Here is a 13,974-nt window from a genome sequence, read left to right on the forward strand (position 1 = left end):
GTCAAACTGAAACCAATGATAGCAATAATTTGATTACTCACATCAGATGAATCCAAGTGAGTAGAATGAGTCTGGGCTTGCTGCTGGTTACTGGTACTACGTTCAGTTGTGGAAAGTATTGTTTCAGTAGCATCTGTTGAGGCACCAGCTACATCCTTCTCGCTCTCAGCTGACGTGTTAGAGAGCAAAGAAAGCACTGCAGAATTCTTTAGACCTGGCCAAAATAAATTTAGCAAACATCATTATTACTTATTTTTAAGAAAAGGAGCAAATGCAGGAAGCACAAGGATCAGCCAGCATCTCTGTGCAGTGGACAATACGACCTAATGACATTAGGAACAAGAGTAGGCTTTTCAGCCTCTCACTGTTGTCTGGCTCGCAATGTTTCCCAATCATTATTACATAGAATTGCATAGAATTTACAGCACTGAAACAAGCCATTGGGTCCAATAGGTCTATGCTGGTGTTAACACTCCACACTGCCTTACTTCATCTAACACTATCAATATATCCTTTTATTCCTTTCTCCCTCAAGTTTTTATCCCATTTCCACTTAAATTCATCCAGGCTATTTGCTTCAATTCTCCATGTGGCAACAAATTCCACATTCTAACTATAATGAAGTTTTTCCTGAACTCCTTATTGGATTTATTAGAGACTTTGGTATGTTTATCACAGAATTTTAATGGTCCAGAAGGAGGCCATTCGGCCCATCATGTCTGCACCGGCTCTCCAAATGAGCATTATGACTGTGACACTGTCCTGCCTTTTCCCCATAACTCCTGCACATTGTTTCTATTCAAATAATCATCTAATGCCCTTTTGAATGCCTCAATTGAACCTGCCTCCACCACACTTCCAGGCAGTGTATTCCGGACCCGAACCACTCATTGTGTGAAAAAGTTTTTTCTCGCATCACACTTGCTTCTTTTGTAAATCACTTTAAATCTGTGTCCTTTCATTCTTGGTCTTTTTACAAGCGGGAACAGCTTCTCCCTATCTACTCTGTCCAGCCTCCTCATGATTTTGAGCATCTTTATCAGATCTCCTCTTAGCCTTCTTCTCTCCAAGGAGAACAGTTCCAACCTCTCCAATCTATCCTCATAGCTGAAGTTTCTCATCCCCGGACCATTCTTGTAAACCTCTCTCTGCGCTGTCTCCAATATGTTCACATCCTTCCTATAGTGTGGTGCCCAGAACTGTACACAATATTCCAGCTGAGGTAAAACGAGTGTCTTATATAAATTCAGCATAACCTCCTTGCTCTTGTACTCTTATGGCCCAGGGTATTATATGCTTTATTAACTGCTCTCTCCACCTGTCCAACTACCTTCAATGATCTATGCACAGATACACCCAAGGTCTTTCTGCTCCTGCATCCTCTTCAAAATTTCATCCCTTATTTTATATTGTCTGTCCATGTTCTTCCTACCAAAATGCATCATCTCACACTTCTCCGCAATGAAGTTCATCTGCCACCTATCTGCCCACTCCACCAACTTGTATATGCCTTCTTGAAGTTCCACACTGTCCTCCTCACAGTTTACAATGTGCCCAAGTTTTGTATCATCCGCAAACTTTGAAACTGTCCCCATGCTCAGCAAGGTCTAGATCATTAATATATATCAGGAAAAGCAAGGGTCCCAATACTGACCCCTGGGGAACTCCACCGCAAACCTTCCTCCAGCCTGAAAAATATCCATTGACCAAGACACTCTGCTTCCTATTTTAAGCCAATTTTGTATCCACGTTGCTACTGTCCCTTTTATTCCAGGAACAATAACTTTTTTCACAAGTCTGTTGTGTGGCACTGTATCAAATGCCTTTTGAAAGTCCATGTACACCACATCAACAGCATTACCCTGATCGACCTTTTCTGCTATCTCTTCTAAAAACTCCAGCAAGATAGTTAAACACGAGTTTCCTCGTCTGTCACTAGAAACATTCAAAATTGATAAGGGAGAGTGTGTTGAAAAGGCTATTGATACTTAAAGTTGACAAGGCACCAGATGAGATGCATCCAAGGGTATTGAAGGAAGTGAATAAAAATTGTAGGGGCACTGGCCATAACCTTTCAGTTTTCCCTAGACTCAGTGGAGGTGCCAGAGGACTGGAGAATTGCAAACATTACACCCTTGTTCATTGCAATTACAGACCAGTCAGTTTAACTTCAGTGTAGAGAGTTTTCCCCGATTCCCATTGACTCCAGTTTTGCAAGGGCTCCTTGATGCCACACTCGGTCAAATGCAGCCTTGATGTCAAGGGCAGTCACTCTCACTTCACCTCAGGAGTTCAGCTCTTCTGTCCATGTTTGAATCAAGGCTGTAATGAGGTCAGGAGCTGATTGGCCCTGGCTGAACCCAAATTGGGTGCCAGTGAACTGGTTATTGCTAAGCAAGTACCACTTGGTAGCACTGTTGATGACCCCTTCCACTGCTTTACTTATGGTCAAGAGTAGGCTGATGGGATGATAATTGGCCAGGTTGGATTTGTCCTGCTTCTTCTGTGCAGGATATACCTGGGCAATTTGCCACACAGCCGGGTAGATGCCAGTGTTGTAGCTGTACTGGAACAGCTTGGCTAGGGGTGCGGCAAGTGCTGGAGCACAAAGTCTTCAGTGCTATTACCGGGATATTGTCAGGATGCATAGCCTTTGCAGTATCCAGTGCCTTCAACCGTTTCTTGATATCACATGAAGTGAATTGCACCCTTTTTGTTCCTTAGCTCTAGCTAAATTGATTCTGTCCTTGAACCTTCAGGGACATCCTCTTTCTCCAGCACTGTAACACTCTCCTTAACCAATACTGCTACCTCTCCTCCTTTCCTATCTTTTCTGAACACTTTGTACCCAGGAATATTTAACATCCAGTTCTGCCCTTCCTTGAGCCAGGTCTCTGTTATCGCCACAACGTCATATTTCCACATGGCACTCTGCGTCTGTAACTCCCCAATCTTATTTACTATACTCCATGCATTCACATACATACATAGTAACCCTGATTTAGATTTTGTTACTTTCTCCCTTATCCCAACTTTACCTATTAACTTACTATTCTCTACACTAGTGCTATCTGTCCCTCGCAGTATTTTGTGCACCCTGGTATTCCTCTCTAATATTTTCTCTTGGCTCTCACCGCCCTACCAAGTTAGTTTATGGCCCCTAGTTTTGGACTCCTCTTCACAAATGGAAACATCTGTCCTATCTGTACTTTGTTATACCTCTACTCTTTTTGCAGCTGATCAGACGTTCTCTGCAGCACAGCGGTTTAGCTTTATGCACTGTCTTCTTGGAAGCCCAAATACTTCTCGTATTGCCATGATCTCACTAATCAGCTAAAACTGTACAACAGGCAGCTTAATGTCACATCAGAAAGACACCACCTCAGCAATGCAGCACTCTTCATTACCGCACTGGAATGTCAACCCAGATTATGTGTTCAAGTCAAGCAGTGGGATTTACAGATGAGTGTCACCAGCAGGGTGAAAAGCAGGATAATTCACATCACAAGTCACTCCAGTTCTAGATGGGTGGAAGGCTGGAGCAAATCAAGTGGAACTCAACATGAAGCGCTGTACTGAGAAATGTACACATTCCCTTATTAGATTTGATAGAGATGTTCAAAATCATGAGGAGGCTGGACAGAGTAGATAGGGAGCAGCAGTTCCCGCTCGTAAAAGTACCAAGAACAAGAGGGCACAGATTTGAAGTGATTTGCAAAAGAAGATGTGACATGAGAAAAAACTTTTTCACACAACGAGTGGTTCGGGTCTGGAATGCACTGCCTGGAAGCGTGCTGAGGCAGGTTCAATCAAGGTATTCAAGAGGGAATTAGATGATTATTTGAATAGAAACAATGTACAAGGGTACAGGAAAAAGGCAGGGCAATGGCACTTGGTCAGAATGCTCATTTGGAGAGCCGGTGCAGACACGATGGGCCAAATGGCCTCCTTCTGTGCCGCTAAAATTCCGTGATTCCAGTGTTGGCATAAAAGGCTCATAATTCACTTCTTGCTCTTTCTGCTCTTTCTCCAGCTGACTCCACACCTTGGAAGTCCCATCCCCACTGCACAAAATTTGAACTTCTATTTACCAAACTAACAACCTCTGTGAATAAGATTGCTGAATAAGACTGACAACTTAATTCTGAATCGGATGATATTTTGCAGGGAAAGCTCACACACCCAAGAGACTGGCTAATAGGTTTTGAGTATTGCTAAATAAAGAGATATGTCTAAGCTTTTCGTCTTGTACTCATCAGGATACTCGCAAGAATACCAATATAAGGGGGAAAGCAATAATTTATACTGTATGTGAAGGGAGTGCTGACTGGTTGGCAAGTGATGTTGCCATGGAGAATGCACCACTGATGGTAACTGACAGTTAACTGCCAAGCATAGATTTTCTTTGGTAGACTGTCAAAAGCATTTTTCAGAGGATCCGGGGGGCAAGAGTTGTTTCACCCCTTTAATCTGAGTTGAGTTCAAATTCAGGACAGAGGTGAAAGGTCAATGTATTAAAAGGATAATATAAAGGCTAAAACAAACAACTTAATATCTATGAGAGCTTTTAACAAACTTTGAACATCCATGTATATTTATAGACAAAGTAAAGAATGTGCGTCATTCACATGACTGACTTTTTCCTTGATGTGCCTTGAGTAGATATTCAGTGATGAGCTCTGTGCAGCGAGCTTCCAGGGCCTCAGCGTGTGCACGTACATGGGAGTCCAACTCCTCTTCAGCAGGGTTTGGTTCTGTTACGACATCGGCTGTGTAGAGTGCCAGCGCGCTGAAGAGCAGCCAGGTATAGTTGTGAATGTAGGGCTGGATGAGCCGGTGGCGGTCACTAATCCGAATCGTCACCATGGGGAACACTGTAATGCTGTGTGTTGGCAAATGGCTGCAGGAAATAAAAATAGAAAGAGCCTGAAACCAGTCTCAGTACAAGAAACAATCAAATTCACTGCACTCAACTTATTACAGTCAGCAAAAGTTGCAAATACCATGAAGAAACGCAGTGTGATTTACAACTGAATTTCAGCAGAAGAATTCTTTTAATATATCCCACGCCCCCAACTTAGCTGACTTTATTGGAACAACTGCGGTGCAAGATAAACAAGGCAGAGATACAAGAGATACTTACTGGGCATAAAACAGAGTCATGCCAATATAATCTACCTTCAAGCAGTTTCATCTGCTGGATTCAGTTACACGCTGACCAATATACGCAAGGGTGTATATCACAGGTTGGGAAACCTCATGGTGAAACTTATGCTTGAAACAGTAGGAAGTATTTCCCAGTAAGTCAATTATTCAAATGAATTAAGAATAGGATCTCCAAGTGTCAAGTGCTGACAGTAACGTTCAAGGGCACGGTTTTGGCAGCTACTCGATGGCCAGATGGAATGATATTTTCATTCATTTCATTCCCCTAGGCACCATACCAGAGACAGAGGGAACCAAATAATTTATCAAGTTTGCTGCAAACTCAGTGGGATGCTTTTAAAGCGCGCACATCTGTTTATAACAAACTACACAAATGGCAGCAAGAGTGTGGAGTGTTAAGGGAATGAAATTAACAAATCTACAGTAGCCACTTATAAAGTTTGTTTTAAAAAGATAAAGATACTGCCAAATATGCACACCCTCATTAAAGCTGCTTATTTCCACCTCCATAACACTACCCAATGTCACCCCTGCCTCAGCTTATCAGCTACTGGAACCCTCATCCATCCCTTTGTTACCTCTAGACTTTACTATTCCAACACACTCCTGACTGACCTCCCTTGCTCTACTCTCCAAAAACTTGAGGTCATTCAAAACTCTGCTGCCTGTGTCTTAATTCACACAAATCCCACTCACCTATCTCCTCTATGATTGCTGACCTACACTGGCTCCTAGATAAACAAAATCTTGGATTTTAAATTTCTCATCCATGTTTTAAAATCCCTCCATGGCCTCTCCCCTTCCCATCTCTGTAACCTCCTCCAGCTTTGCAGCCCACCTGCCTGTCCCAGAACTCTGCATTCAGCCAATTCTGGCCTCTTGAGCATTCCTGATTCCAGTGTTGGCCTTTAGTTGCCTAAGCCCTGATCTCTGGAATTACCTCCCTAATCTCTCTACTTCTCTTTCCTGCTATAAGGCCCTCCTTACAACTTACCTCTTCAATCGTGCTTTTGGTCATCTGGCCTAATAGTTCCTTTGGTGGCTCAATGTCAAAATTTATTTGATAACTTTCCTGTGTAGCTTCAAGGCATTTTATTGCATTAATATAGCACCTTTAATGTAAGTTGCTGCAGGCAGTCTAGATTCGTATTCCCAACAATGTAGCCCTCAACTCCAATCCCAAAGGAAGGAGCAGAAAGTGGTAGTTGAGTTCACTAACAACTTCCTGGGGGATACCACTGACCAGAAACTGAACTGGACTAGCCATATAAATACTGTGGCCACAGAAGTAGGTCAGAGGCTAGGAATCCTGCTGCAAGTAACTCACCTCCTGACTCCCCAGAGCATGTCCACCATCTACCACGCAAAGTCAGGAGTGTAATGAAACGCTTTCCCCTTGCTTGGATGAGTGCAGTTCCATCAACACTTAAGAAGCTTTGCGCCATCTAGGACATAGCAGCCTGCTTGACTGGCACCCCGTCCACAAACATTCACTCCCTCTACCACTGATGAACAGTGGCAGCAGTCTACACCATCTACAAGATACACTGCAGAAATCATCAAACCTCCTTAGACAGCACCTTCCAAACCCATCACCGATATGATCTAGAATGACAAGACCAGCAAATACATGGGAACACCACCATCTGGAAGTTCCCCTCCAAGCCATTCACCATCCTGACTTTTTTTTTAATTCATTCACGGCATGTGGGCTTCACTGGCTGGGCCAGCATTTATTGCCCCTCCCTAATTGCCCTTGAGAAGGCGGTGATAAGCTGCCTTGAACCACTGCAGTCCATGTGGTGTAGGTACACCCACAGTGCTGTTAGGAAGGGAGTTCCAAGGTTTTGACCCAGCGACAGTGAACGAACGGCAATATATTTCCAAGGCAGGATGGTGAGTGACTTGGAGGGGAACTCCCAGGTGGTGGTATTCCCATCCATCTGCTGCCCTTGTACTTCTGGATGGTAGTGGTCATGGGTTTGGAAGGTACTGTTGAAGGAGCCTTGGTGAATTCCTGCAGTGCACCTTGTAGATGGTACACACTGCTGCTACTGTGCGTCGGTGGTGGAGGGAGTGAATCTTTGTGGATGGGGTGCCAATCAAATGGGCTGCTTTCTCCTGGATAATGTCAAGTTTCTTGAGTGTTATGGGAGCTGCACTCATCCAGGTAAGTGGGGAGTATTCCATCACACTCCTGACTTGTGTCTTGTAGACAGGGGAACAGGCTTTGAGGAGCCAGGAAGTGGGTTACTTGTCGCACGGTTCCTAGCCTCTGACCTGTTCTTGTAGCCACAGTATTTATATGGCTAGTCCAGTTCAGTTCCTGGTCAATAGCAACCCCCAGGATGTTGATACTGGGGGATTAGTGATGGTAATGCCGCTAAACATCATGGGGCAATGGTCGGATTCTCTCTTGTTGGAGATGGTCATTGCCTGACACTTGTGTGGCGCAAATGTTACTTGCCACTTGTCAGCCCAAGCCTGGATATTGTCCAGGTCTTGCTGCATTTGGACATGGACTGCTTCAGTATCCGAGAAGCATATCTGAGGAACTATATTGCAGCTCCTTCACTGCCGCTGGGTCAAAATCCTGAACTCCCTTCCCCAACAGCACTGTAGATGTACCTGCACCTGCACCACAGGGACTCCAATGGTTCAAGAAGACAGCTCACCACCACCTTTTCAAGGGCAATTAGGGGTGGGCAATAACTTTGGCCTAGTCAGCGACACCCACATCCCGTAAATGAATTTTTAAAAAGTTAAACATCTCTGTCATTGGTTACCTGTCAGGGTACTTCTTTGCAGAATAGCATCCGTAGCAGAGGTCAAAGTCATCACATACATTGCAGTTGATCCTGCGGCCTATGATCAGCCCCTGACAGTGATCACAAGCATACTCCATGTTCACCATTTTGTGATAATCTTCATGATGTTCAGGCATCACTCCACCTGAAGAATAAAATCACCATCAAAAAAATAAAGTGATCCAATTGACCACTGGCCTTCAGCATTGTTACACTGAGGTTAAAGCTGCTAACAACCAGTTAGCCTGACAATTAACACTTTAGATTGCAGCAGGAAAACTTTTAGCAAAACTACATTCAATATAGCTTGGACCAAATAGCCAAGTGGTTATGGTACTGGGTTTGTAACCCCAAGATCAAGAGTTCAAAGCTTGGCCTAAATAGCCAAGTGGTTATGGTACTGGGTTTGTAACCCCCAGATCAAGAGTTCAAATCTCACAATGGCAAACTATGAAACAATGTAACTTCATCTGAAACAGATGGAAACAGGTTTACTCAAAAAGAGTATCAAGAGTTCAAATCTCACAATGGCAAAAACTATGAAACTATGTAACTTCATCTGTATAAACAGATGGAAACGGGTTTGTACTCAAAAGAGTTACATTCAATATATTTGGGCTCGGCCTAAATAGCCAAGTGGTTATGGTACTGGGCTTGTAACCCCAAGATCAAGAGTTCAAATCTTACAATGGCAAACTATGAAACAATATAACTTCATCTGAATGGAACAGATGGAAACGTGTTTGTACTCGAAAGAGTTACATGGCAGATGCAGTACTACGTGGATAATCAAGAGTTCAAATCTCACAATGGCAAACTATGAAACAATGTAACTTCATCTGAAACAGATGGAAACGGGTTTGTACTCAAAAGAGTTACATTCAATATATTGCATAACAAGTGTTAATGTTGCCCTGAAATAAACACCAGCCCATTCACATGATATTCACCAAATACAGCATTTTAAGAAACCGAATGTTGTGATGAGCAATGGTTAGTTGTTCAGGGGCATGATACATTTCATACGAACATACAAAATAGGAGCAGGAGTAAGCCACTCAGCCCCTCAAGCCTGCTCCATCATTCAACAAGATCATGGCTGATCTGTTTGTAACCTCCCGCCTACGCCCGATAACCTTTCAATATTCAAAGACTTTGCTTCCACTGCCTTTTCAGGAAGTTCTAAAGATTAATGACTCTCACAGAGAAAAATATTGCCCTCATCTCTGTCTTAAATGAGCGTCTTCTTATTTGTAAACAGTGACTCTCTAGTTCTAGATTCTCCCACAAGAGGAAACATCCTCTCCACATCCAGCCTGTCAAGAACCCCTCAGGATCTTATATGTTTCAATCAAGTTGCCTCTTACGCTTCTAAACTCCAGGAATACAAGCCTGAACTGTCCAACCTTTCCCCATAAGATAACCTGCCCATTCCTGGTAGTAGTCTAGTAAACCTTCTCTGAACTGCTTCTAATATATTTAAAACCTTCCTTGAATAAAAAGTCCAAAGCTACACGCAGTATTCCAGATATGGCCTCATCGATGCTCTGCTTAACTGTAGTAAGACTGCTCTTATAATTCAATCCGTTTGTTAACAAACTATTTGCCTTCCTAATTAGATGCTGCAGCTGCATGCTAAGTATCTGTGATTATCACTAAATCACTAAAAGTGAGAGGGCAGGTACAAAAAAAAAATCAAAAAAGACAAATGGAATATTGCTCCTTATCTTAAGAAGCCAGAATACAGAGAGGTGGAAGTTATTCTTCAGTTGTACAGTGCCTTGGCCATCTGAATACAACCTTCAATCCCAAGCACCATATTCCAGGAAGAATATATATTGGCCATGGAGGGGAAGCAGCACAGATACACCAAAATGATACCAGGACCTCATGGGTTAAATTATGAGTGCAGGTTGCTTAAATCCAGATTGTACTCAGGAAAGGTAGCGAAGGGGGAAAAAAGGGATATGGCAGTATTGATTAAAGATGTTGTTAAAGCACTAGAAAGGGATGATGCAGTGAGGGTTCAAAGGCAAAACTGAGGAGCTATTATGCTGCAGGAGGCCAACAAACAGCGGGAATGAGATAGAGGAGCAAATTTTCAGGCAAATTACAGAAAGATGTAGAGCTTTAGAGTAGTGATAATGAGAGACTTCAATTATCCAGATATAAACTGGGAAAATAACTCTGTAAAGGACAAAGATGGGAAGGAATTTCATGATAAAAGCAAAATACTGATGCTGGAAATCTGAAACAAAAACAGAAAACGCTAGAAAATCTCAGCAGATCTAGCAGCGTCTGTGGAGAAAGAAACACCGAGCTAACGTTTCAAGTCCGTATGACCCTTCTTCAGAGGAATTTCATGCAATGTGTACGATAGAGCTTTCTTAATTCATATGCATCCAGTCCAATGACGAAACAAACATGCTGGCTCAAGTTCTGGAGAATGAAGTGGGCAAGTGGACTTTCAAAAGGGTTTAATAAATTATAGTCTAATTAGAAAAACTGAAACCCACTGGATTAAAGAGGCAGTGGCTGCTTGTATACAAAATTGAATAAAGGGCAGAAAGCAGACAGTAAATGTGACTAGGTGTTTTTCAGATTGGAGGGATGTGTGCAGTGGTGTTGCCTAGAAGTCAGTGTTGGGACCTCTGCTTTTTTAGCTATACATTAATTCCTGATAATTAGGTACATAGTGCACAGTTTCAATGTTTGCATTTGACATGAAACTCAGAAATGTAGCAAAGAGCGAGGAGGGTTGTAACAGACTTCAGGAGGACACAGACACTGGTGAAATGGGTAGATGTGAGGCAGATGAAATTTAACATAGAAAACTGTGATGTGACTCATTTTTGTCGGAAGAATGAAGAGAGGCAATATAACCTCAATGGTGCAATTTTAAAGATATGCAGGAATGGAGAGATCTGGGCATGTATGCACATAAATCTTTCAAGGTAGCAGGACAAACTGGGAAAGCTGCTAAAATAGCAGTGGAATACTTGGTTTTAACAAGACACATAGAATATAAAAGCAAAGAATTTATGCTAAACTTTTATAAATCACAGGTTAGACCTCATTTGAAATATTGCGGCCAATTCTGAACAACACACTTCAGGAAGGATGTCAGTGCCTCAGGGAAATTGGAGAGATTTACAGGAATGGAACTAGAAGTGAAAGACTTCAATTTTGCAGAGAGACTAGAGCAACTTGGTGTTACTTTCCTTAGAACAGAGAAGGTTACAAGGAGATTTGATGGAAGTGTTCAACATTATGAAGGATTTAGATGGAGTAGGAGTAAAAAAGGAGAAACAGTTTCCAGTGGCAGGAGTCAGGAAGACACAGATTGAAGAGAATTGGCGAAAGTACCAGAGGGAACATAAAACCTTTACACAGTGAGTTATGATCTGCAATGTTCTACTTGTAAGGGTGGTGGAAGAATATTCAAGAACTTCCAAAGGACAACTGGGTAAATACTAAAAGGGAAACATTTTCTGGGCTATAGAGAAAGAGCAGGGGAGTGGGACTAACGAGATAACTAATTAGATGGTGGGACTAACTAGATGGCTCTTACAAAGAGCCGACACAGCCATAATAGATCCCTGGCCTGCATCATTCTACAACTTTGATTCTTGAGTTTAGAACGCTGATGATCATCTTATCAAGGCAATTAATATATTAAAATAATTTCATCAGGTAAACATTGAGATACTATTTCCTCTGTAATCCAAAACAAGGGGGCAAAATCTTAAAGCTGGGGTCAACCATTCATGAGGGATATCAGGAAACACTTTTTCACATAAAGGGTAGCCGAAATCTGGAACTCTCTCCCCCAAAATGGCTGCAGAGGTTGGTAGTCTGAGACTGATAGATTTTTGTTGGGTAAGGAAATCAAGGGACATGGATCAAAGAAAGCTAGGAAAATGGAGTTGAGATACAGATCAGTCATGATCTGATTAAAGGGAGAGCAGGCTCATGAGCTTGAATGTCCTACTCTCCTGTTACGTTCCTTTCCTCAGAGCCCAGTCCCGAGAACGGAGGCACCAGTCTCTGTGTTACTCCTCTGAACCAGATCCACAGTGTTGGCATTTCCTTCCATGAATTGGTGACCAGAACTCTTCGACATACTCAAAATGCAGACTAACTGATGAGCTATACAGCCAGAGCACATCTGTCTCCTCCTCCACCAATTCAGCTCAGTGTGCTCTCTCCTGTGTTAACTGCTGCTCTACATCCAAGAGTGTTTCTTAGGTTTTAAAATAGTGCATAACAAATGGCATTTTCTTTAAAAATACTTTTCCATTGCTGTTAAATTCTTGTGCTTACGGCAAATAAAGCAAACCGAAATGTGTTTATGCTCAACTCCATCTGTTTAAAGTCTTCAGTGGCTGCCTACAGAAGTCAAGGCATTTTCATTTCACATCAAGACCAATTTCTTACCGAGGAAGCACGTTTTGCAGAGATCCATGTCTGGACACTGAAGACACCGGTAGCGATGCCAGGGGGCTATTTTATGACACCCGTCACAGGATATCTCTACATTCAGCAGGTCACAGTAACGGGCAACAAACATATGCATCTGTCACAAAACAAAAACAAATCAGTCATTACAAGTTCCAGATTTAAATAACATCATAGGTTGTTCCTTCAGATACAGTGGAAGCCACTACTGAGTTAGTGGCCAGCAGAAAGTAAATGCATCTCTTTTGCACAATATTTTAATAAAGCAAACAAAAATATATGCATAAGACTATCTCCTGTAAAGAGATTAAAACAAATTTGTCAAAACAAATTAAATGTATGCGACAGTGCAAACTCACAGGACTAAGGCCATCACTTTCGACCCTGAAAAGTGCCCAGTCTATCTCAGATTACCCTGGAAGGGCAAGGTACCTCAAAAATTTGAGCAATAGGTAAAGCTAGCTGTTTCACACCACTCCTATGCAGTAGCAACTCAAGTGTTATTCGCCACTAACAGGGTGCTGCTGTGAAGCCAAAAGGGCATGCTGCCTATCAGACAAATAAGTAATGTGGTATATGAATTTCAGTGTCAGTATGGTGCTAGATATGTAGGCCATATGTTCCAAAGACTGGTTGATCGTATCAAACAGCATGTCCCAGCCGCTGTTCCCAACAGGCAAGGTACCCATGCTTGCAAAGCTCAAAACACAGTGTCCAATATTAGATGTGATTCTGCGATTGGACAACATTTGCTAAATAATCCTCAGTGTGCTAAGAATTATTCTGACAAATGTCAGTCAGGGCTTGCAGTTTGGTGCATGTGCATGTACTGGAAGCTGCATATATTAATACACAGGGCCCTGTTCTTTGCAAACAGAAAGGATAAGTACATCCATTATGCCTGTTTCAGCTAAATATGTGACAGCCATTCACTGACTCATTCCTCAGGGTAATGCCTTGCCCAATCAGGATCAAGCTGCCTGGTTTAAATTTCAAATAATGCTCGACAGTTAACTGTCAGTCACCATCACTGGTGCACTCTCCATGGCAATGCCTCCACCAGAATCCACTTGCCAACCAATCAGCACTCTCTTCTCAGTATAAATTGTTGTTTCCTCTTATATTCTTGCTCAGTGTTCTGATGAGTGCAAGATGAAAAGCTTCAACTTCTCTCTTTTTTCAGCAAAACTCAATTTCAAAATAAGGGGGAAGCCACTTAGGACTGAGATGAGGAGAATGTTTTTTTACTCAGAGGGTTGTAAACCATTGGAATTCTCTACCCCAGGGAGCTACAGAAGCTCAGTCATTGATTATGTTTAAAGCAGAGATTGACAGATTTCTAAGTACCAATGGCATAGGGGGATATGGGGATAGTGTGGGGGAAAAAGCATTGAAGAGGGTGATCAGCCATGATTGTATTAAATGGCAAAGCAGGATAGACAGGCTGAATGGCCTACTCCTGCTCCTATGTTCCTAAAAATATAAACCAACATTAGAGAATTTTCACAAACCTGAGTTCTTTTTCTCAAATGTTGCATGCCAA

General features: G+C 42.4%; 1 protein-coding gene across 3 annotated transcripts in view; it reads right to left on the reverse strand.

The window, feature by feature from the left end:
• zzef1 (zinc finger, ZZ-type with EF hand domain 1) overlaps positions 1 to 13,974 on the reverse strand; it is a 285,136-nt gene that overhangs the window by 109,204 nt on the left and 161,958 nt on the right. For all 3 annotated transcript variants that reach the window (XM_041196874.1, XM_041196875.1, XM_041196876.1), the window contains exons 34-37: positions 12,411 to 12,549; positions 7,953 to 8,118; positions 4,638 to 4,900; positions 42 to 214 (exon numbers count right to left, since the gene is read on the reverse strand). In XM_041196874.1, the coding sequence (XP_041052808.1) occupies positions 42 to 214; positions 4,638 to 4,900; positions 7,953 to 8,118; positions 12,411 to 12,549 (741 nt within the window). The remainder of the gene's footprint in view (positions 1 to 41; positions 215 to 4,637; positions 4,901 to 7,952; positions 8,119 to 12,410; positions 12,550 to 13,974) is intronic.

This window comes from Carcharodon carcharias, chromosome 10 (assembly GCF_017639515.1).
Source record: "Carcharodon carcharias isolate sCarCar2 chromosome 10, sCarCar2.pri, whole genome shotgun sequence".
In the NCBI taxonomy this organism is placed as follows: domain Eukaryota; kingdom Metazoa; phylum Chordata; class Chondrichthyes; order Lamniformes; family Lamnidae; genus Carcharodon; species Carcharodon carcharias.